This window comes from Pholis gunnellus (assembly GCF_910591455.1).
Source record: "Pholis gunnellus genome assembly, chromosome: 15".
NCBI lineage: Eukaryota > Metazoa > Chordata > Actinopteri > Perciformes > Pholidae > Pholis > Pholis gunnellus.
Genome location: NC_136542.1, coordinates 12031278 through 12052450, shown reverse-complemented (window position 1 = coordinate 12052450; position 21173 = coordinate 12031278). Strand labels below are relative to the sequence as shown.

Sequence of the window (21173 nt, the reverse complement as noted above, 5' to 3'; positions counted from 1 at the left end):
CCAATGAAGAGGGGCATGGAGACGTGGGGTGGGCTTTCCATTTTGGGGCGGGGAGGGGGGCACAACCAAAATAGTCTTGTTTACCTCCAATGTCTGGCTCCACCTTATCGAGTTACAAAGCTGCTGCTGCGACTCAGATTGGCCTCTGATTGATCAGAGTACTGATGGCGAGAGGCAGCATGACTGACAGTCTGACAAGGATCTCAGACGGGGGGCTGAGTAATGCATGTCATGTGATTTTCCCGGACACACCTGAGGTTCGGTTTCTCGTCCAGGAGGAAAAACAACAGAGCCGACTTTATCGCTCTGCCATCTGCATTATGGTAAACTGGACATTTCCCACATCAGCCGGGACATCAAAGGGCAGTAAATGTCACATTTGAATTTTGAATGGGTTGGCAATTGATATGAAATGACAAAGTGTTCTCAATGTTTAGAAAAAATCATACTTTTATTATCCAGCTTGCAACCAAGCAACTTAAAAAGTGATAGAATATATATATATATATATATAATAGAGTGAGCGTATGTACTGTAAGATTCAACAAGCATTTGCTTTCACACCCTCACTAATACTAACATGTGTCTATAGAAATTCTCAGACTCTTCAAATCTGTTGAAAACAACAGTTAGGCACCTGATGCAAATATCTCCCACAAGCCTGCCAAACTTTTAATTATTAGCTCCAGTGATAGCACTTTAAAATAGCATAGATTTACTGTACATATACAAGTATTACACTAAAGATGCTGAAAATGATCCAGTCCAAGTGAATCCCACAGCATCAGTTTACAGAAGAGTCCTTTTTTGGTCAGAGGGTTTCGTCCAGAGAGGATGCATGCAGGTCTAAGGACCCAGACTGGACCCAAGGCGACGGGCAGAGCAGGTCACATGGGGTAGAACTGCGAGGCAGCCTCAGACGACTGGATTTCCACCTGAGCCATCTTGAACTGGGTGCACTGCAGCCATTTGCGCAGAGCAAACGGAGGGGCTCCGGCTGCCTGGCCCTGCAGACAATGGTGGTTCACACGGTTCTGGATGGCCTGGAGACGCAACTGCAGCCCCGCAGACAGATGCTGATGAAGGAAGGAATGGAAGATGACAACATTTTAGACATCACGCAATGAGTCAACAGCAAATTGCATTTTATTAATCTGCATCAGAGCTTTTTCTTAAAGCCTTACCTTAAGGTTTGACTGAATCATGGGTAGCCACATAGGGATTAACTATAGGAAAGAGTGAGAATGGATACATATTATGTTATCTGTTTAGGTGATCATATATTAACCATGTAGCAGAATACCAGAATTATAGCAAACCTTGACAAAGATGGTTGAGTTGCACTCCTGCAGGGCTTCCATCAAACTAATGACATGAAGACACACCATTTCTACCATCTAAGAGAAAAAGAAAATCAATCAAAACTGTGATTTTCTCCAATATAGTTACAGTTTCTTCATCACATATGAAATAGAAATCAATCCAAACACACCACATGTCCATGCATATTTCTTCTACCGTAGCTTCCTTAAATAATTGGCAGAGCACTCACCACTTTATTGTGAGCCATGAGCTGCAAGATGCTGGGTGTAACCCGACTCCAGAACTCCAGGCCAGTGAGGATGGCGTTGGACGAAAATTCTGTCTGGTTCTGGTTCTGCAGGGACGGAGCAGCGGCCCCCTGCTCGCAGTAGATGGTCCACAGCTGGGCAAACATGAAGGCGTGGAAAAGAGAGCACATGTGCAGCACCGACGTCTGGGGACAGAGATCAAGACCAAAACAGAAAAGGCCAGTGAGGAGGTTATAGATTATATTGACCAAACCTGGGAACAATTTGAAGGGATTTGTTTCTGCCACACCTTAGACTGTTCCGGGAAACCAATGAGGATGATTATTAAATGATCTGCGATGTGGGAGCCAGCATCTAGAGGGATGGGCATACAGGAGGTGGAGCCCTGGTGCAGGGCACAGTGCGTCAGGGAGCCCAAAAGTAGCCAGGACAGCTGACGAATGTGGGACACACACTCGATGAATTCTTTTGGCCTTCAGAGAAAAAACATGGAAATTCAGTTTCACAAATCAGCCCACAATATATTCGATTATATTTTATTGTCATACCTCTCACGGTTATACTTAATGTTTACTTAATGTTAATGTTTCAGGTTTTGAGATTTCTGCCTGCACACCAAAACACTGTGAACCGTTTTTTCTTTTGCCTCATGGACGGATATCTTACTACCTGGACGATTTATGGTAAATATTGCAAGAGATATGTGAGGAAATATGTTTTCATGTAATTTGGGTCGACTGACGTTTCTTCATTCTTACCCTTGTTGCATGGTGGATGGCGGATGATAAAGCCAAGGAAGATAACGGACCACAGCTTTGTTATCACGGTGATTGCCTTTGCTGATCTCCATGGCGGCGACTTGTGCCAAGCCTACTTTCAGGTTCCCCCCGAAGGTGTCCTCGTGCAGCGGCTGACAGCAAGCCTTCATATGGCTCTGAGTGACACATTATGAATCAGGAAAAGATAAGGCTGGATAATAAGCAAAACATGAAAAATACAACTTTGAGAGTTGTGGCACTCACTCGGAGAACAAGACTTACTTTTAGTTTGGTTAGCGTGTGCATATCTGCAATGAAGTCCAGGAGTTCACTTATGTATTGTCTCATGCATTCCATGGCTGCTGTTGTGCACTGTGGTGAACAAAAAACGGTTTATCCTTTAGGAGGAATCCCAGTGGGGGAACTATCATTATTTCACGCTGTTTTATGAGGCTGATTCTAATAAGATCCAAACACACATCTTATAAAGTCTTACCCCCGGCAGCGTTAAGATCATGTGCTTTTGGATGATGGTGGATTCTGCCAGCCGTGTACCAATATCTGCACAAACAAACTGAGAAATTCCACAGCAGGTTTTATATTTGTATTCAGGATGAAACACTTTGATTTATTTGGTTCTTGTAAACTGAAGGGCATAAAACAATATTTTTTTACCTGAACCAGCAGTAGCAAGTTTGTGTCAGGCAGAGGAGACTTGAACTTGAGAGCCTGCAGAAGCTCTAACACCACAATGCGGGACATGTAGAACTTATCTCTTTCCTGGATGCAAGGAGATAAAAGAGTGGAGTAAATGTACTGATGCAGCAAGGCTGCCTTTTTCTATTATCACTCTCCCTTACTCATGCTGCGAGGAGAGCATAAACTCTGTAGTCTGAATAGAGGGGGAAGGACAGGCGGCGAGAGGGGAGGGAGGCTAGGCCGGGAGACAGAGAATAGACAGAGAATAGTGAAGCTGAGGAGTAGATTTAGGCCAGTCCAGATCTCTCCTCCCAGAGTCCCAGGCAGCTCAGATGAGGCTGTCAGGCTGCCTTCTCCCTCCCCGAGGACAGGCTGCTCTCTTTGTTCATCCCTTCCACACAAAGCCCAGCTGCCTGTTTACAAACCACACTGTCATCTTCTGGCTTCCACTTTGCCTCTCTCTTTCTCTATGCAGTCGTGTTTGCTTATGTTAGGCGCAGGCACATGCTCTTCCACTCTTACAGAATGCAGAGCTGCCTCCGACTCTCACTGTGTGGCTTGTTAATGTGCATACCTGTGCGCCGCACTCTCATAATTAAAAGTTAGTGGAGCATGTCGGTTTGGTAAATAGCAAATTATAGGCTGTTCTTAAGCTAGAGGGCCCGGTAGCATTTGGCGCGTAGTGCAGTGCGGCTGCCCGTGACAAATGGTGCATGGTGTGACAAACTTTAGTCGGACTAGAGAACCTGACTTTGTGTCCTCAAAACCTGACCTCCAAAGATAACTGAGCGGGCGCTTCCCAGAAACCTCTCCTCTCCAACTGCAACTGCACAGGACAGGTTCCAAAAGCAATTGCTCATGGTGACTCTGGGTTTTGAAAAGCGGATATTATATACGGTGAGGAATTAAAGAGGGTGTAGAAAATCAATACTGCAGGAGACATAAAGCATGCAGTGCTGACAGTGGTGGAAGACTGAGGATCCATCTGGCCCAACAGTGCAGACAGCCCTGGCTCCATCTCTGTCCGAGACAGCCACTCAGAAACACACGGTCGGCCCTCGCACATCAACTAATCATGTTAATCAATACTAGCTGACTGCCTACTTAATCATCTTTGACACATGGCCACATTTCTGGCTGACTGGAGAGTCAGGGAAGTAGGTAGAGCACCAAAAGAGTGATGAGTGAGAGGCCTGCGAACAGGAGCTCAACATTTTTAACACTGCAGATTAGTTTAAAAGGTTTAACTCTTTCAACACTGCATACACACTGGATATTAACACAGGCTTCATTCCTACATATTAAACTCCTCCTACACAGAAGGATTATATGTAAATACACTCAAGAGTACCTTGTTGAAGGCTTTGTAACACAGTCCACATAGTTCTACGAGGTAGGAGAGGCTGAACATGCCATACTGGATGATAAAACTCAGCAGCTTGGAGAAAGACTCCAGGAGGCTCTGTGGTGTGGAAGAAGAAGAGAGAGGGTTAGACATTTACTCAAATTTGGACATATCAGTAAATGAAATTCTGACCTGGGGTGGCTTACCCGGGTTGCGTTTGTTGTTGGGATTTTCAGGAGACAAATTATTATCCTCAAACTGGAATCCATGGGGCACTAATGAGACACACATATTGCAAAAAAAACAGTTGAAAAAATCTTGACTATAAGTAGGTTTTAAAATGCAAAAGTTGAAATGTACTGCATGGTGCACAGCCATATTCCCGGACTTTAGATTTGGGTGCAGCGATAAATTGATTAGAGTACATTAATTTGACCTCCGAGGTCAAAATTGCCAGAGTCAAATCAATTACATCTATCCTATTGAACCCGACAAGGGCACTGCTAGATGCTTTTTCCTCCAGCCATAATCAAATTAGACCATATCAGACCATTACTAAGTGAACGGGAGAGTCAATATCTACTTTTAGAGGAAGCACAGAGGGCAGTTTTGTGAGGAAGGTCTGGAACTGGTTGCAGATGGTTGTCCACAAGTTGCTAGGAGAGTCCATGGGAAGAGCCTCCATGAAGGTGGCAATGTTGTCCAGGCAGTGCAGCATTGTGCCCCCTGCTGGTAGACTCTTCTTGTTGTTCAAACCCTGGAGGGCACAGAGGCATAAACCATAGCAGGGTTATATAATGAAATTCTATAAGCGTAGATATTTCCATTTAACTGATCATTCAGTCCTGATCAATCACAATGCTCATGATGAGAGTGGGGGATTTAGGACGCTGAAGCACAAATGATTGCTTGGATGAGCTCATGCATCAATGGGTTCTTATCTGTGTCATTTATTTAACTTTAACAGTAACAATAAACTGATACACTGGCGTAGAGTAAGGCAGGTTTTCTTGAATGCCCTCATGATTTGTTGTTTTAGATGGGCTTATGCTGTTCATGTAGCTGTAACCAGAAAGGATTTTTGCTTTGACAAGAGCTCCTCCTGCTGGTTAAATGACTTAACACGATTGCATGAAGAAAAAAGAAAATCCCACCTCGAGTAGCATGTTGAGGGCAGCAACAGAACTCAATTCATTAAAATCTATCAGGGAAGACGCAAGTGTTCGCAAAAAACTTCCATCTGCAAAAGAAGAAAGATTGAATTTATCGAATGGATGTGACAGAAAGACCAGTGGGAAACTATTGAGTTCGTCTTATCATTATGGAAAATTAGATACATTCAAATAAATATGTAAAGTGAAGTATTTAAATATAAATCTACTATAGGTTATAAAACGTTGTGCAACACGGTCAAAACACACAGAAATGAGCAGCTAAGACATGCTGTACGTCTCTATAGAAATAGTGCAGGTACATTTGAAGGACTTTTGAGTCAGTAGTCGGTGGTATGAGCAGACCTTTGATGTTACTCTGGAAGAGTTGGGGCAAGATGCCGTTAGGGGCCAGCTGGTGAAACATACAGCGGAGGAACTGCTTTGCTACACCTGCTACATTCCCTGGGATCAACATACTGCAAAATGTCACAGGGAGAAAGGCTGTGTTGGACATGCGGTCACACTTCACATTTATTATTAAACCCAGCCATAAGCACAGTGAACACCGTTATGACAATTTCAATGTCTCATACCTCTCAGCTTGTCCAGAAAAATTGGCACTCGATGCCAACCTGAAAGAAGTTAAAGCAGTGGATTAGGGCTTTGGGATGAATTATGCATGAGTTCTGAGTGTGAGTTATGAAACTTCATTTAAAGGTGAAGTGCTGTGTGGATGTAGATTGCAGGGGCAGCTGTACCTGCCCACAGACTGCATGATGTCAAGGAGCATTGGCGCAGCCAAATCAGGGCTGAGGTGGATGAACATGGAGAGAACCACCACTGCTAGGCCGAGAGTCTCCTCGTCGTACTCCTCCAGCACGGCTGCACAGTCCCGACACCTGGGACATCGCACGGAAAGGAACCAGGCCAGTCTAAGCATTATGATAACCTGTTTTAAGACGAGCACAGCTGCTGATTGATCGATTGATTCACCTGTCAGACATCGTGGTAGGCTGCTCATCAATGAACTCTTCAGGCGCAGGGACAAACATGCTGACTGTGCTTGGTGCAGAGAGCAGACTGGTCTTTGTTGGCCCTGTAGAAAATGAAGAATATCAGTGATTAGAAAGAAGAACAGAAGGCTTTTGTTAAGAGTCAGTTATTAGATGCGAAATGAGGTCAATGAGGAATATTTACTTTATTTGAATTCTGTAGATACAATATGTTACTACTGTATGTCCATATGTCTCCTCGAGGGGTCATTATAGGATAAAGAAAAGTCTTAAGTGACTGACCCGTGTCCCAGGTGCTGATGTTGTGTGGCGCACTGGATTGGTGTTCCAGCTGTCTCTTCATTAGCTGGCTCATGGTCAGAGCTCCCAGAGAGCCTCGCTTCACTTGACGGTACTGAGCTAAAGGTCACATCACAAAAAAACAACACCTGGGGTGAAGTACCTACTTCGACCGTTTCAGCTCGACATCAAGTGTGTGTGGTTACAAAGAACTAGGTAAGACACACATGAAAAGAGACTGTCGATGTGATTTTTAAATGTCATGAGGACTAAATTAAGTCAAGCATTTAGTCTGCTTGAGGGACTGCAACATTAAAAAATACTTCTGAGCGAAGTTATTTTGAAAAAAAGAATTTCTAAAACATATTGTTTTGCATTTTTCTCAGTGATTTTAATGGCTTTAGGATAAGATGTCTAACAATATTATGTGATTTTATTGGATATTTCCAGCTCCAATATGAAGATAATTTGCAAAAAGAAAGTGTTTTTGTTGTCTGTACAGTTTATATAAGAGATCGCACTTAAACAATCTAAAAATGGACAATTATGGCCCTAATAATGATACCACAACAGTCAAATTGAATGAGGTTTATTAGGGGACTGAGAAGCAAAGTATTCGGATCCTACTTGATACTGAAGAGCGGTGGCTTGTTTCAGGCATAGCAGCTTCGAGCGTTGGGGCTGAGGCAGATTCTCTTGGCTTTTCCAATGTAGACAGAACTTTGTGATCTGCAAGGCAATATGGGTAAATAATGGGCGGGGCATTGGCATCAGAGTATATGCCCTTTTCTACCGATACAAAAAACGACTAAGATATGGACATTCAGTAGTAATAAGCACTACTTTTGCAACAATTAGGAGATTAAAGTTAAAGTTGATTTAGTACCAATTTAATAACGGTCTCTTATGTGAAGTTTAGTGTTTGGTTTCCCGCACCACCAGTTTCAAATTTAGAAAAAATCACAGTTTGCAGTTTGATCTTTGGTTTTGCTCTGAAGCTCTAAAGCTTTAGGATGAAAGGAAAGGAGGAGTGAACACATTCATAGAAACAAGCAACAGGACACTACACAGCTGGAGTGGATGGTTAGATACAGATATGATAGCTTACAGATGTTTAGAGTACACATACTGTATATTAGAAAGAATTTAAGAAGCATACCCATGTCTGTCAATATTCATCTCTATACAAAAATCATGTAGCCATTAAATAACATACTGTCCATCGTCAAATGCTTACTACGGCCATTGGCTTCCATTTTATTTGGAGTAGTGTGTGAAAATCTATCAGTAGTCTTTGATTGAATTGTGCTATCCATCACAGCGAACATTAAGCCTGTATTCATTTTAGTCAAAGCTGTATTGTCATTATGCAGCAATGTAAATGAAGTGCAGACTGACAGGAAAATCTGTTCGGAACATAAGCTGTGAGTCAGTGATTAAGTCTGGGGTGAGGCCCTGATGTGATCTGTAAGTGATGTTTTCATAGACTCTAGTTGATCTTTTTACTGTAACGAAATATGTAACCACTGGCTGCCTGTAACCATGGTAAAAATGAATTCTAAAACACATCAGCATCGTTTGTAAAAGGGTTAACTCTGACCTAAAGTCGAGATGATTTGTAGTAAACAGGCTTACACTTAAAAAAAAAAGAACTGGTATGGTCCTTTAAGTTTAGTTAAAAAAAGGTTAAATGGTCGACGTACACATTTCCCAACACACTGTTCCAAAAAGTGATTATTGAAAATAACAATTATCTTTATCCAACCTTCCTTCTTACCGGTTTCTGTGGTCTGCTCACCACTCAGCTTGTCGAACATATTGAACGTGATGTCCAGGTATTCCCTCTGGATGGCACTGACCGCGATCTTCCTCTGCTTCCGTTGTCGAGGAACAATCTGGATTTTAAACTCCGTCTCATCATTGTCGTCTGCATTGTCAGGTTTTTGGTCACTGTCCACTTCGTCACCCATGTCGTCATCCTCTTCGTCATCCCCATCCTCTTCTTCATTGTTGCTATCACTCTTGCTTTTTTCTGGTGAGGACAGAGGCTCTGCCTTGTCTTCTGGGATGTCCAAGAAGATTGTCCGACCAGAGGGACTGGTCCCTGGTACGATCCCGGTCTTTACCTCGTCACACATGTCGTCAAGGGAGGTGTCGGGGACATGTGCCGTCTTTCTCAGCAGGTCTCTCTTCTGCTTCAGGGTCATCGGGCTTTCATGGCAGACATTTTCCACTCGGTCAGGAAGATCCAGAGAGGCGCTGGGAGTCATGTGGTTTGGCTTCCTTGCTTCAAATGGTTGCTCTGAGCCTCCCAATCCCACCAGCAGGTCTGCGGTCTTAACGTCACTAGAGCAATCCTCCACACTCACCTGCACCACAGGAGACAGTCGCAAAGTCTTGCTGCTCGCAGGGGACGCAGAGAACTTAGGACTCCCGTTGAACTTGGAGGCTATGAGGGTGGTAAGGTCAAACTCCTCATCGCTCTCTACGATCCTCAGAGGAGGCAACTGTTCAAACACCAAGGAGTCGCTGTCGGACATGGAGAGCAGTGAGTGTTTTTCTGGAATGGAGGTGCAGTCAGAGGAGAGGTCAATGAGGTCTTGGTCCTCCTTCCCCTGAGCTGATCCTCCAAGTGAGCTCAGGTCCAACTTGTCCTCAAAGGTTTCCATGCAGCTGAGGCGAACCTCTGGGATGACAGGCTTGGAACCCCGCCGGTCCACGGCATCACTGCCCTCCACCCGAACCGAAGAGCCATCCGATGATCCTTTGCCATGATGCTTGCCGTGCGTCGTGGCTGAGGATGGAGGCAGGTCCCCCGGGGGCACCTGCATGTCACAGCGATCGATGCAGGATTTACGTCGGTGTTCGTCCAGATTGAAGAGGATGGAGTCAGTGTTGGAAATGTCCAGAGACTTCTGTTTGTGCATGGCCTGCAGCCGCTTCTTCCTGGTGCTTTCCTCCCTCACACAGTGCAGAATGCTGTCCTGAAGGGCGCTGGTTTCACGATACTCTGACAGCTCAATTTCACCTGATACACAAAGATAAAACTCAGATAAAGTGAGACTCTCCTCTCGAAAACATGTTCTGCTGTTATACTATATGTTTGACTCTGAAAGCCTCTGCTTCTTACTTTTCTTGGCATTGAGCTCTACCGGCTGGTACTTCACAGACTTGCCACCGCCAATCCTCTTCAGGCGGGCAAAGAAGGTCTGTGACTCCTTGTTAGCAGCACCAGTTGGCGTGTCATGGACGTCTGACTCATCAAATACACTGTCCTCTTCTAAGATGGAGAAAATGTTTTTTACATCAGTGCTGTATTTCAGAGGCAAACAAACACCCTCGGGAAGAGATATTCACAGGGAAGACTGTCATTTAATCCCATTATAACCTGCACAGAAGTTCTTTTCTTCTAAATTGTTCCCCTAATTTGCAGTCATAAATAATATCCTTCATAAGAAGAGAGTTCCACAACACAATTGTTAATCAACAATTAAAAAAATGTACTGCAGACTAGGTGTTTTAGAAGTCTGGTGTTGATATAAAAAACAAACTTTAATTTGATTCACCTTTTTCTTTCTCGCTGTAGCGGCTCATGTTAGAGTTGTCGCTGTAGAGTGGTCCTGCCGTAGCGTGGGGACGACAGCTGTGATACTGGGCATTCAGTGTGTTGATGGTGATGTGGATCAGATGGAGGACCACTTTACTCCCGTCCATGTCTCTGTAAGGGTACTTAGACGGATAGAAATATATTATAAGCTTGTACGCAAGAAAATATGTAACAGCCTTAGAGACTTAGAGTTTAAAAAACATATCAACGAGGAAACTGAAAGAATAATCCATTCAAGTAAATTATTATTAACATACAGTAACAATACCTTATAGAGGATAACTAGCAGGGCTTTGAGCCACATCTGTCTGATGTTTGGCCTCAAGGCCCAGAGAGAGCATCGAGGCGGCTGCTGAAAATAGTGTCTCAGCTGGGGACACGTGCAGTATTTTAACACCTGGACCACCAGGGGGAGCAGCTGCTTCCCCAAACCAATATTGTAGTCCATCACCTGCAAGAGACACCAGTTAAATTCCTCGGCATTCATGTTATACTGTCATATTCTTCACAATGTGCTGTTGAAAATAGCAGTTAATCTCTAGCTGCAGTCACAGAATACCAACAAAAATGTCAATCACTTGTGCAATGCCAGCGATGAAGGCGTTGAAGCAGGTAGAGGTGCGCATCTTCTGAGGTGCAATCATGAAGCAGCCCTCCTGTTGGTCATAGCCCAGCAGCACGTACAGGTGACGCTTCACTGTGTTGAAGGCCTTGGCACTGCCGATGTCGGCCTCGGCGCTGCTCTGGTCTTTAGCCATGAATTTCATGAGCACCATGATGAGCTGGTGAACCGTCTGGTGGTCGATGCCCGCGTCCTCAGGAAGCAGGTCTCTGATGACGGTGTCGTCCTCGGGAGACGGGGTCTGGCCTACAAGAGGGGAGGGAGTGTCAGGGTTAAAGTGCGGGAGGAAACGTGATGCAGACAGAGGAAAAGATGGGCAGAGGGAAGGGTGCAGGACCGGCGGGGTAAGAACACAGAGGTGGGAGGAGTCAACTCATCCTGTCCACTTCTCTGTCAAGACAGGCAGAGACATCATCATGCAATACACATACATCAGTGCAATGTGTTTATGGAATATGTAAACAGGGTAAACACAAACAAGACCAGCTAACTGTTAGCAAGAGTGTTGCAACTTTATGATATTTCAAGTCAATTTAATTTATATGTACCCTGTGTCAAAATTTGTGTGAACAGAATGAAAAAACAATGACTGTCCCCATAGAGCAAACATTGCTTTTTCATATTTTCTGTCCTAATTTCACCGTGGCGTTATTGATAATCATACTGCATTCTCCTCCAATATAATGTGATTATGAAAACTAATGTTTCAGATTTAGGTTGTTATTTACCTGGCAGGACTTTCTCTATCATATCTCCCAGTGTCGGGGCAGAGTGCTCTTGCCTCGTAAGCCTTAGAGCTAAAAACCACATACGAAGAACACAATTCAGGAGAATGTACAGGGGAGGTAGTACAGGACACATGTGTGAGCTTCATGGTCACCCAACACATGTGCACACACAAACACATAAAAACAAAGAAAAACACACTATATGGCCTCGGAACAGTGTAAAATCCAAGTGTTTTGACGAATTAGGTCTAATCAGACATGTGAAATCTCAGCGTTAGAAGCCAACACAAGTAGAATCTCCCAAAGACTCCAAAAGAGAGCTTTCTGTGCAGAGCCAAAGATCAAATGAATGACATGGTTGGGAGTTCCTCCTTTATTAAACAAAGCAATATTTAGATGTGTGATGAATATTGGGAAAAAAGAAGTGAGCAGAGAAACATTAGGAAAATGGGTCAAATTTGGTCAAATAGTATTTGCAAATAAGCATTTAATTTCACCCACAAAGAATAGGAAATGGGCCGTGATCACCATATCAGGACAATGCAGACAGCGTCAGGTGCTTCTCTTCATACGAAGTGATAATAAATTGACTTTAGATAAAGTCATGGATTGAACCTGTAACTTCAAGTCGAACAAAGCACCTATGAGGCACTTAAAGTAGTTGCAAACACTGTTCGACCACAGACTGAATGAAAGTTGATCTGTGCTACTCACGAATTCGGTTGCTCAGTGACTCGGGGAGTGAAAATGCCCGTTTAGACTCTGTTGGGCCTCCCTTCACACTGTCACGGAGGGAACGCACACTCTTCTGCCGGTTCCTGGCAAAGCGGGCGCGCCGTATTTTCCACATTGCCGCATCACTGAGGTTGGCTACATTGGTTCGCACGGCTGTGATGGCTGTCAAAACAAAGATTATAGTATGAAGCACTATTAGGCTGTAATGTTTATGTTACAATAAATAGTCTGTCAAGAAAAGTGCAGAGCAGGTGGAGCAGCTGTAAACACTCTGAATGAGGACATAGCAGCTACATACTAGTAGGGAAAGGGAACTCCTTGTTGCAGTCCAGGTGTAATTGAGCCTCCAGAGATAATGTTTCAAAACGGTTGACAAAGAACTCCCAGCTCAGCGCAGGAATGTCTTTCTTCAGGAAGTGCAGCAGCAGGAGCTTGCTGAGGATAATAGGCCGATCCCTCACAACAGTGTCAAACTGGAAATCCAGGCACAGGCATAACCCCTGCATAATAAACAACACACACATGTAAATATACAGCGGGACATAAACATATATGCAGCATTTAAATCCAATAAGCATCTGACTTTAATTGGGGCCTAACAACCTGCAGGGCTGGCCTCTTGATGGTGTCCAGCAGCAGTCTGGCCCGGGTGGCCACAGCTGGGTTGACGTCCTCCACAGAGGCCAGGAAGCAGCAGAAAGCGTGGGCCAGGGAATACTTCAGCAAGTGGTTTTTGGTCACCGCACCGATGTCCAGGAACCGACACAGCACCGCTACCTTCTCCACTGGGAATTTTCATGAGAATATAAAGTGGACAGGAACATCATCAGCGACACAGACACGTTTCACAATAAGAAGAGACAACCAAGCTCCTGCATGTCCGGCCATAATTACCTAAATATAATGAAGAGAATCAGCTAAGAGCTCATTGATGACGTTAAGTTAAAATATTACTTAGCAACTATTTCAAAGTCATATTTTGCTTTACATAATACATTGTATCAAAATGAATTGTGTTTGTTAACTCACTGAGAAATGGCATAATAAATGATAATAATATAAAATCTGCTTAAAATCAGTTTGAATGACATAATATCTGTATCTGCATGTTTGTAATAATATATTTATTATTTATTAATTTATTTATAATATAATACTCATAAGTTCAGATCATAATGTCCCGCATCCCGTGTGTAGAATACATTTTTTTAATCAGTAAAAAACGATCCTTCCAGTAATCATTGGTGTTACTTATCATGACTCACTTAGATTAAAATCTAAAAACAGACGCTATATTCTGAAATCCATAAAGCCCTTCTCTGGGCTGATGGATACTACCCAGTGTTGACCACTAGCTGTCAGTGTGGAGGTTAAGACAAATCCCAGAGCTGCACCACATTGCCTGTTGGTCATTAAAGGTTTTAAAGATATATATATATATATATATATATATATATGTGTGTGTGTATGTATGTATGACTCAACAGTTCTATCTGTTTCAACACTACTAAGAAGAGGGTGTAACAATGTTAGAGCATGTGGTCACGATATAGACCATCAGCATTTTAACCCGTCATGACGCATAATTTGACCAGTTGGGAACACTGAATGACTATTTTCTAGGTTATTTATATACAAATATATAAGCTAATAACTACACCTTCTCATGTTTCCCGTTTGTTTGGGGCTATTGTCAATTCAATTGTTCTCCTGTTTCCCTGTATTCATGCATTGAGTCCTCTGCCTCTGTCTCAAGGTCTTACAGCTCGTCTCTGCCAATCACGAGGAGACAAAAAAACCTTCAATCAATCCCACAATTCCTCTGTCCCGCCTGTTTGAGCCACAAGGTAACCATGACAACAGAAGGAGGAGATGTGGGCAGGCAGTGGTTTTGGTAGCATATTACATAAGCAGACTGGGGGTATTCATCTAATGGTTCATAAACCACTTTGCTTACAAAATAATTAAATAAAACCAAATATGAACGGTTTAGTCACATCATGATGAGGCGGTGATACTCTCAAACCATCTTGAGAAGCAACGGCAGATATCAGATACACAACATATGTGATTTTACCACCATAAGCCTATAACCCACCTGCTTCAAATCGTATTTTCCAGTCTTTGCTGTTAAAGTTTGTGTTGATGAGGTTCCAAAAGATGTCCGCCCCATGCGACAGAGACAGGGCGTGGAGAAGCTGAGGCACAGCCAAGGAGGCCAGCTGGCAAAACTCTGACTTCAGCATGGACCACAGACTGAAACAAAGAACACCAATTTAGACACACACACGCACACATTGCTGTCAAGGAGTTGATTAAAGTAACTGTCAGCACACACCTCGGTATGAGCATCTTTTCCTGGATGTGGGCCAGAAACAGAGGGTGATCCTTGCGGGCAAGGTACAAACACTCTCCATGGAGACACAGGATCTTCAGACAGTTCAGCATGTTGAACAAGATGTCAGGCTCATCAAACTTGGACATGTCCTGAATACAGACGAGATGTGTGACTCAAAGTGTTCCACACTAAAATAAACCACAGAAAAACTCTTGGATGCCTCCAGTCTTTCATATCCAAGTACCTGCAGAACGGTGTATATGAGCTTCAAAGACACAGGGAGCTGCTGGTAGGAGAACTTCTTATCAGAGTTATTCTTCATGGCTGGAGGGAAGAGGGTAGCGTTAGAAACAACTCAACTTTCTCATTACTTACATGCACTGTAACAGAGCAGACGTGGTTGAAGTCAGTTAGCTTAGCTTAGCATAATGAATGGAAACAGCTATTTCTTGGCCACTCCACCTGGCCAATAAAGAGTCAGGTACAAAAACTACCTGTGAATGCTTTTTACTTCAGTTTCTAAATTAAACAAACAAGATATATGGTGTTAAATAGTGAGCGATAGGTTTGTAGGCTGAGCCTGGCTAGCTATTCCCTACTAGCTACTAGCGGTAGCTTCATATCTACAGCACAAACACGAGTTTGGCATCAATCTTCTCTTCTAACTCTTCGCAAGAAAGCAAATAAACATATTTCCCAAAATGGTAAATAATTCCATTAAATACAAAGCTACAGCTAGCAGCTTAGCTACGACAAATAAGTGTATTTCTCAAAATGGTAAAAGATTCCTTTAAATATTAATGGCAATCTTCTGGCAGTTAACAATGAATGAACTTATGTTTTGTTATGACTGACAAATGTAATGATTTTCAACATTGCGCACGGAACTGATACACACTTGAGTTATCAGGAGAATGGTTGGTAGGGTTGTCAGTGTGCGCGCCGCTCGGGTTGTCTCCTTCCACGTTTCCATTCCCTGCACCAAGGGAGAAATCTGGCTGACCCAGTAGCAAGGTTTCCTCCAAAGTATCTGTAGGTTCCTGTAGAGGCAATCAAACACTTAGCATAGCATTCATTTCAAAGGTTAATTTATATTAGATGCATACAAATTCATGCTGTGTCTCACCACAAGGCGAATTTCCTCTCGGGGGGTCAGCCTCTCCAGGAGCTCACAGCCCAGCTGGTAGCACAGGATACTGGATTGACACAGGCTGCACTCCAGGGCCTTCTCATCCTTCTGGCAGGTGTGTGAGCCCCCCCATGGAGCCTGGAAGACGTTGTTGACGATGCCCACGATGTCCTTCCCCAGGCTGCTGTCTAGACCCAGCATCACACCGTCATCCTGGAGCTCCATCTGGGACAGCAGGGAATACGACCATAAAAACAGGGGGAACAGAAAGTGGAGCACAGCACACATCTCAAGATCCCACCTGTGGGCATTGTTGTCATGAACAAGAAGAAGAATTGTTTTTTAGACTGTTTACACTTCGGTGTTCATCCTTGGCACATATTTAGTACAATATACTGTTTGTCAAAAGACGTTTTTTACTCCTATACAAATATTAACAATAAATAATAATAATATTTTTAGATTTATCATCGCCAAGGGGCATCAGAAATAGACCCGTAGTCCCTCTGGGAATATTATATTATTCTTATTTCTGTGTGGTTACCTGCTTTAGGATGAGGTCAAACATGAGGATGAAGCAGCCGAGGTTCATGTCGTCATCGTCACAGTCCAGATCCAGAGCGCAGTGGCCGGTGGCGTGACCCAGGTTTTTAAAGGGGCTGCAGCGCAGGGGGCTGCGGAACGGGCTCCTGAAGGGGCTGGGGAACGGACTGAGGGTGTTGTGCTGCCCATGGCGTCCCGGATCTGACACCACGCTCACCTACAGGCAAAGAGCACATCGCTAAAGTAAAGTATAGTTTTATGTGTTTCACTTAAAATTCAAACCATTTACGCCTCTGGCAGTCTTTTAATCTCCAACGTTCCACCAGTCATTTATAATAACACGTGAGTGCAGAGTTGCTCAGCTATAAATTCCAATGATAGATCTGCACCACAGTCAAGTTCAATTAAGCCCTTTAAGGAAGCTATATTTAGACATTGGCAGTTACCATGGCAACACACAGTCCAACCCAATGAATGGTATAAAATAGAAGCAAAGAAGAATAGAAATGTGTCATCATCCTAAAGAGGTATCTGACACAAAAATAGCCCCAAAAAAAGCTCTCACACACATCGAATCAGGTGTTGTTTTGAGTTGAGTGAAGTGTTTTTTTTATATTATAAATCCTGGCTTATAACTGATTCTGCAGCTAAACTATCTAAAATAAATGAAAATGAGTTTGAAGCCTCACAGGGTTCAGGGCCTTCTCTATTGCTGCCCCCTCCCTCTGGAACTCTCTCCCCCAGCACTTCAAACTCACCTATTTAAATCTGCTTTTAACCTGTGATGCTGGTTATGTATGTTTTTGTTTTGTTTCTTACTGTATTATTATTATTATCATTATTATATCTTGTATTTTTTGCGGAATAGTTTCGGCCCAGCTGTCTCCCTCACCCTGCGAGCCCCAGTGTTGCCAGTCAGATCTGAGGCGCGTGCTTTTCTCTGATTGGCCAGCTCTTTCAAAGAGTTCACACCATCAGAGAACATCCCGATCAGCAGCTGAAGAGGCACCACAATGTCCAGCTCTGACAGCACCTGCGTCCAAACAAAACAATATTTAAAAGGTCCATTCACATTAGTTACAAGAAAATATTTGTCCACATATTATGCAGACAGTTTTGATATTATTTCCAGTGCTAAAATATCTGCTGTGGTGGAAGACGTGTTCATATCCTTTCCTTAGGTTTTATAAACTGAATGCACTTTTCATGAACTCAGAGAAACAGACGCTTTTCAATTAATTTTGCACCTGATCCGAAACAGTATATTTAGCTTAAGAAGAATTTTTTCAACCCATAAAGGACCACTTCATCCTTCAGTTTATCTACAGTCATCTGGTGATACATGGTTTTCACTGGACAGGAAGGGTATGGAAAACTATAATCTGTTAAGTTACTAAAGCAGAGATATGGGTATAAGATTTACAGAGTCAAAATGTTCACCACTTCTTGAATGTGACCTATTTAATGTGGGCGAATCAAAGCATCTCTTGATCACGGTTGCGACAGAAAACTTGAAATTGATCCATGTATACAGGGCAGCAAGCTGTGAGTGCATATGGGATGAAAAGCAAAATCCCTCCTATCTCTCTCAGTCTCATTCGGTGACCCAGATCCATATTCAGCAGGGCCCCTGCCTAGACTCTCACACTCTATGATAACCTGTTCAATTCACACGCACTGTTGACAGAACCGTAGGCTGTGAACTGGACATGTGTGTGTGAATTTGTGTTTATGCTCGCTTACATGCAGCCACAGCAGAGCCTGCTCTTGCACAGACGCTGGGTAGCCAGAGAATCTGCAGCTGATGAAGCCAAACATTTCTTCCATGGAGAAGGGCAGGGGGCACAGCTCAATATCAAACATCTTACTGTAAGCAGAAGGCAGAGCACAATATTATGTTCCTTGGATACCGTTTCACAATCAGTCTTCTTTCGCTGATTCTGTGGAATGACACCAATCATTCATCTTTAATGTTTGGACAACGAAAAAAAACACATCCGCTATCAGAGTGTGTTGTATAGCTGCACTGTAAATATCTTGACGTCATGTTGTGTGCATTTGGCCAGTCATATCCAGGAATAAGAAAAATACACCGTTAAAAGACAAAAACGGAAATCAAAGTACAAGTAACTCATGAGGAAATATTGTATCACCCTCACCCTTGCTTATTTGAAATAACAAATGTCTTTAGTACAAGAATAACAGCTACAATTTGCAAACACTGAGGTTGTGGATGTACCTGAGCACTTCCCGGAACTCTTTGAGCTGGTGGTCGGGCACCTCGGTGCGGATGGACTCCAGCCACTCAGGCATAAAGCACTCCCACAGTGGCTGACTGATGACATTGTAAGGTATCAGACACAGGATGCGGTTCAGGCCCTCCTTCAGCTGGGTCACTGTGTTGCATGACTTGTCCCAGTAACCTCCCACCTGGGAAGAAGTGTGAACGGACTGGCTTAGATCAGACATAGCCAAGAGACGATGACCTTCCCCTTCATCATTTGAATAAATCTCAGCCCTTAGTGACATGGTGATTTAATGACATATGTTCAACATTTAACAAGAGCTATGGCTGAGATAAACAGAAGTTTGGAGGTGCATTGGCTGGATATTTGCAGTTATAATGTTCATGTTAGTTGTGCTTTCTGAATATAACCTTTTCCCATCCTCATCAGCACCCTGCACATCCTCTATAATCGATCTTACCCTGGCAAACTCAACAGGCTTGGGCAGCAGACACATGACCATGACGTCAAATCGCACTTCACACACTGTCTTTAGCCACTTGGTGACAAACTGAGGCTTGAGCTTCTCCACCAGGCTTCCGACCTCATCGTCCATCATGTAGGCGGTGGAGTGAAACCACTGGAAGATCATGCTGACCAGCCGAGCCAGACTCTCTGTCGGTGTGTTTTCATTGGGTGTGCACAGGCTCACCTGCAGATGTCAGAGAAGTAAACTAATCAGTCAGATAACCATAAATTTAGCGAGGTATAGTGATAACAGGCCATGCACTGTACACATCCTTATCTCACGACTCCCTGTTATTGATTACACACCAGGAACCAGATGCCAAACTGACTGAGGAGCCGCTGGTCGTGCTGGTCGTCCTCCTTGTTGTCAAACTCGATGTTGTCCAGAGAGTGGTGGGAGGCGGACAGGCCCATCTGACGACGTCTGTTCATCTCAAACTCACGCTGTTCGGCGTGAATTTCGGCCTCCTTGAGAAGGCTGGATGGATATGGAGAGGATAGCATAGGATTCAGAGAGGAGGAGAGAAGACATAAGAGAGTCATATCGATGGAGAAGAAGCTGAAAACACAAACATCCTGACATGGCACAGACATTTATAATCTCATTTCATATGCCCTGTGACTGTGGCTGTGACATGTCAGCTGTACCTTATAACGGCTTCCACGGTGCACACTAGCTCCTCCGCTCCGCACTCCCGGGTGTTGATGGGGGGGGGCGAGGTCTGGTACAGATGGGTCTCCGCCGCAGCCCCCACCTCGCTGCTGTGGTGGTTGACATGGCAACGCTTGCAGTAGCGGACAGGCCGGTTGCCATGGCGCCCACAGCAGCCAGCCGAGAAGCAGGTGACCACAGCCCTCCTCACATGAGAGCTGCAGTTCTACAAAGACACGAGAGAGAGAGGAGGAGGAGGAGGAGATCAGTAGGCAATGAAATAAAAATATGCCACCATCACGGCCAATCAGCCAATAATGCCTTATGACAAGCCTCTAAAAATAAGCATATTTCCAGACCCTTCAAACGCAACTAACTGCTCTTGGCTTTGAATATCGTCCTCTCCGACATGCGTTTGTTTAGGGATGTTAATCTGTCCACATCTACAGCGATAGAAAAAGTCTTTATGCATCCCAACGGTGTCTCAGGTTTCTAAAAATAAAAGGCATGGCCCTAGAGAGCCATCCTAATCTGATCAGCCTCTAATCTTGTGCCATTAGAGGGATGCAGTGCACCCTATCAAATTAACATATCTGTCCTCTGATGATGAGTTCTCTCACCCACCCTGCTTTCCACAACAAAAAACACCTCCCAAATATTACTGACGCTGTGGCTGTTTACAGTATGTTCTATCTTGGGTCTCATGGTGTATTTATAAGTAGCTATTCTCAGATGAAGATGACTGAGCTGGTGTAAATCCAGTTGGGAGTTGAAAGGGCTTTCTAAAATGAGTGTGACAAAGCCTGATCAGAAAGGGAGGCTGTGGATTATAAACTGCTGGACAAACCAGGATGGAGGCCAGCTGTTTCCACTGACGGCGGCTGCTCAGCCTGACGGGAATATACCTGAGATCATCTCACACCGTTTTACTTCTGTCTCCCTGGAAACCCTCAGGGAGCACTTGCCCTCAGCAGTGCGTTCAACAACAGCAAACAAACATTACGCCCCAGCAGCTTCATTTGAAATGACGTGGTCTTTACTGAGCTGCTCGGACTTCTCAATGAGGAAAACATGTCAGTTTCATAAATAAATGACCTTGCTATGTATCACAGGTACCAATGGATTCCATGATTCGTTTCTGTTTTGAGTGATAAAAACCATTTAAAGCACGTGTTCTGTTTGATTTGTGTTTGTATGTGAAGTTGAAGGTGAGTGAGGGTAATCAGTAACAACAAATCACTGCAAAG

The 21173-nt window shown here is 43.8% G+C and overlaps 1 protein-coding gene across 1 annotated transcript in view; it reads right to left on the bottom strand.

Moving 5' to 3' along the window:
* Window positions 1–887: 887 nt before the first annotated feature.
* unc79 (unc-79 homolog, NALCN channel complex subunit) overlaps window positions 888–21173 on the bottom strand; it is a gene marked incomplete at both ends in the record, with an annotated part of 29745 nt that continues 9459 nt past the window's right edge. Inside the window, 39 exons of the mRNA XM_079174695.1 lie at window positions 888–1076; window positions 1185–1226; window positions 1320–1397; window positions 1553–1756; window positions 1861–2044; window positions 2330–2505; window positions 2612–2701; window positions 2826–2903; window positions 3005–3109; window positions 4380–4490; window positions 4580–4648; window positions 4957–5130; window positions 5528–5613; window positions 5891–6003; window positions 6121–6159; window positions 6286–6426; window positions 6521–6623; window positions 6757–6939; window positions 7447–7548; window positions 8597–9847; window positions 9950–10099; window positions 10386–10548; window positions 10695–10877; window positions 11005–11294; window positions 12491–12673; window positions 12810–13011; window positions 13115–13296; window positions 14610–14767; window positions 14850–14998; window positions 15094–15173; window positions 15748–15889; window positions 15976–16203; window positions 16523–16738; window positions 17414–17554; window positions 18265–18388; window positions 18761–18951; window positions 19228–19458; window positions 19581–19752; window positions 19923–20152. Coding sequence (XP_079030821.1) covers window positions 888–1076; window positions 1185–1226; window positions 1320–1397; window positions 1553–1756; window positions 1861–2044; window positions 2330–2505; window positions 2612–2701; window positions 2826–2903; window positions 3005–3109; window positions 4380–4490; window positions 4580–4648; window positions 4957–5130; window positions 5528–5613; window positions 5891–6003; window positions 6121–6159; window positions 6286–6426; window positions 6521–6623; window positions 6757–6939; window positions 7447–7548; window positions 8597–9847; window positions 9950–10099; window positions 10386–10548; window positions 10695–10877; window positions 11005–11294; window positions 12491–12673; window positions 12810–13011; window positions 13115–13296; window positions 14610–14767; window positions 14850–14998; window positions 15094–15173; window positions 15748–15889; window positions 15976–16203; window positions 16523–16738; window positions 17414–17554; window positions 18265–18388; window positions 18761–18951; window positions 19228–19458; window positions 19581–19752; window positions 19923–20152 — 6933 coding nt within the window. The remainder of the gene's footprint in view (window positions 1077–1184; window positions 1227–1319; window positions 1398–1552; window positions 1757–1860; window positions 2045–2329; window positions 2506–2611; window positions 2702–2825; window positions 2904–3004; window positions 3110–4379; window positions 4491–4579; window positions 4649–4956; window positions 5131–5527; window positions 5614–5890; window positions 6004–6120; window positions 6160–6285; window positions 6427–6520; window positions 6624–6756; window positions 6940–7446; window positions 7549–8596; window positions 9848–9949; window positions 10100–10385; window positions 10549–10694; window positions 10878–11004; window positions 11295–12490; window positions 12674–12809; window positions 13012–13114; window positions 13297–14609; window positions 14768–14849; window positions 14999–15093; window positions 15174–15747; window positions 15890–15975; window positions 16204–16522; window positions 16739–17413; window positions 17555–18264; window positions 18389–18760; window positions 18952–19227; window positions 19459–19580; window positions 19753–19922; window positions 20153–21173) is intronic.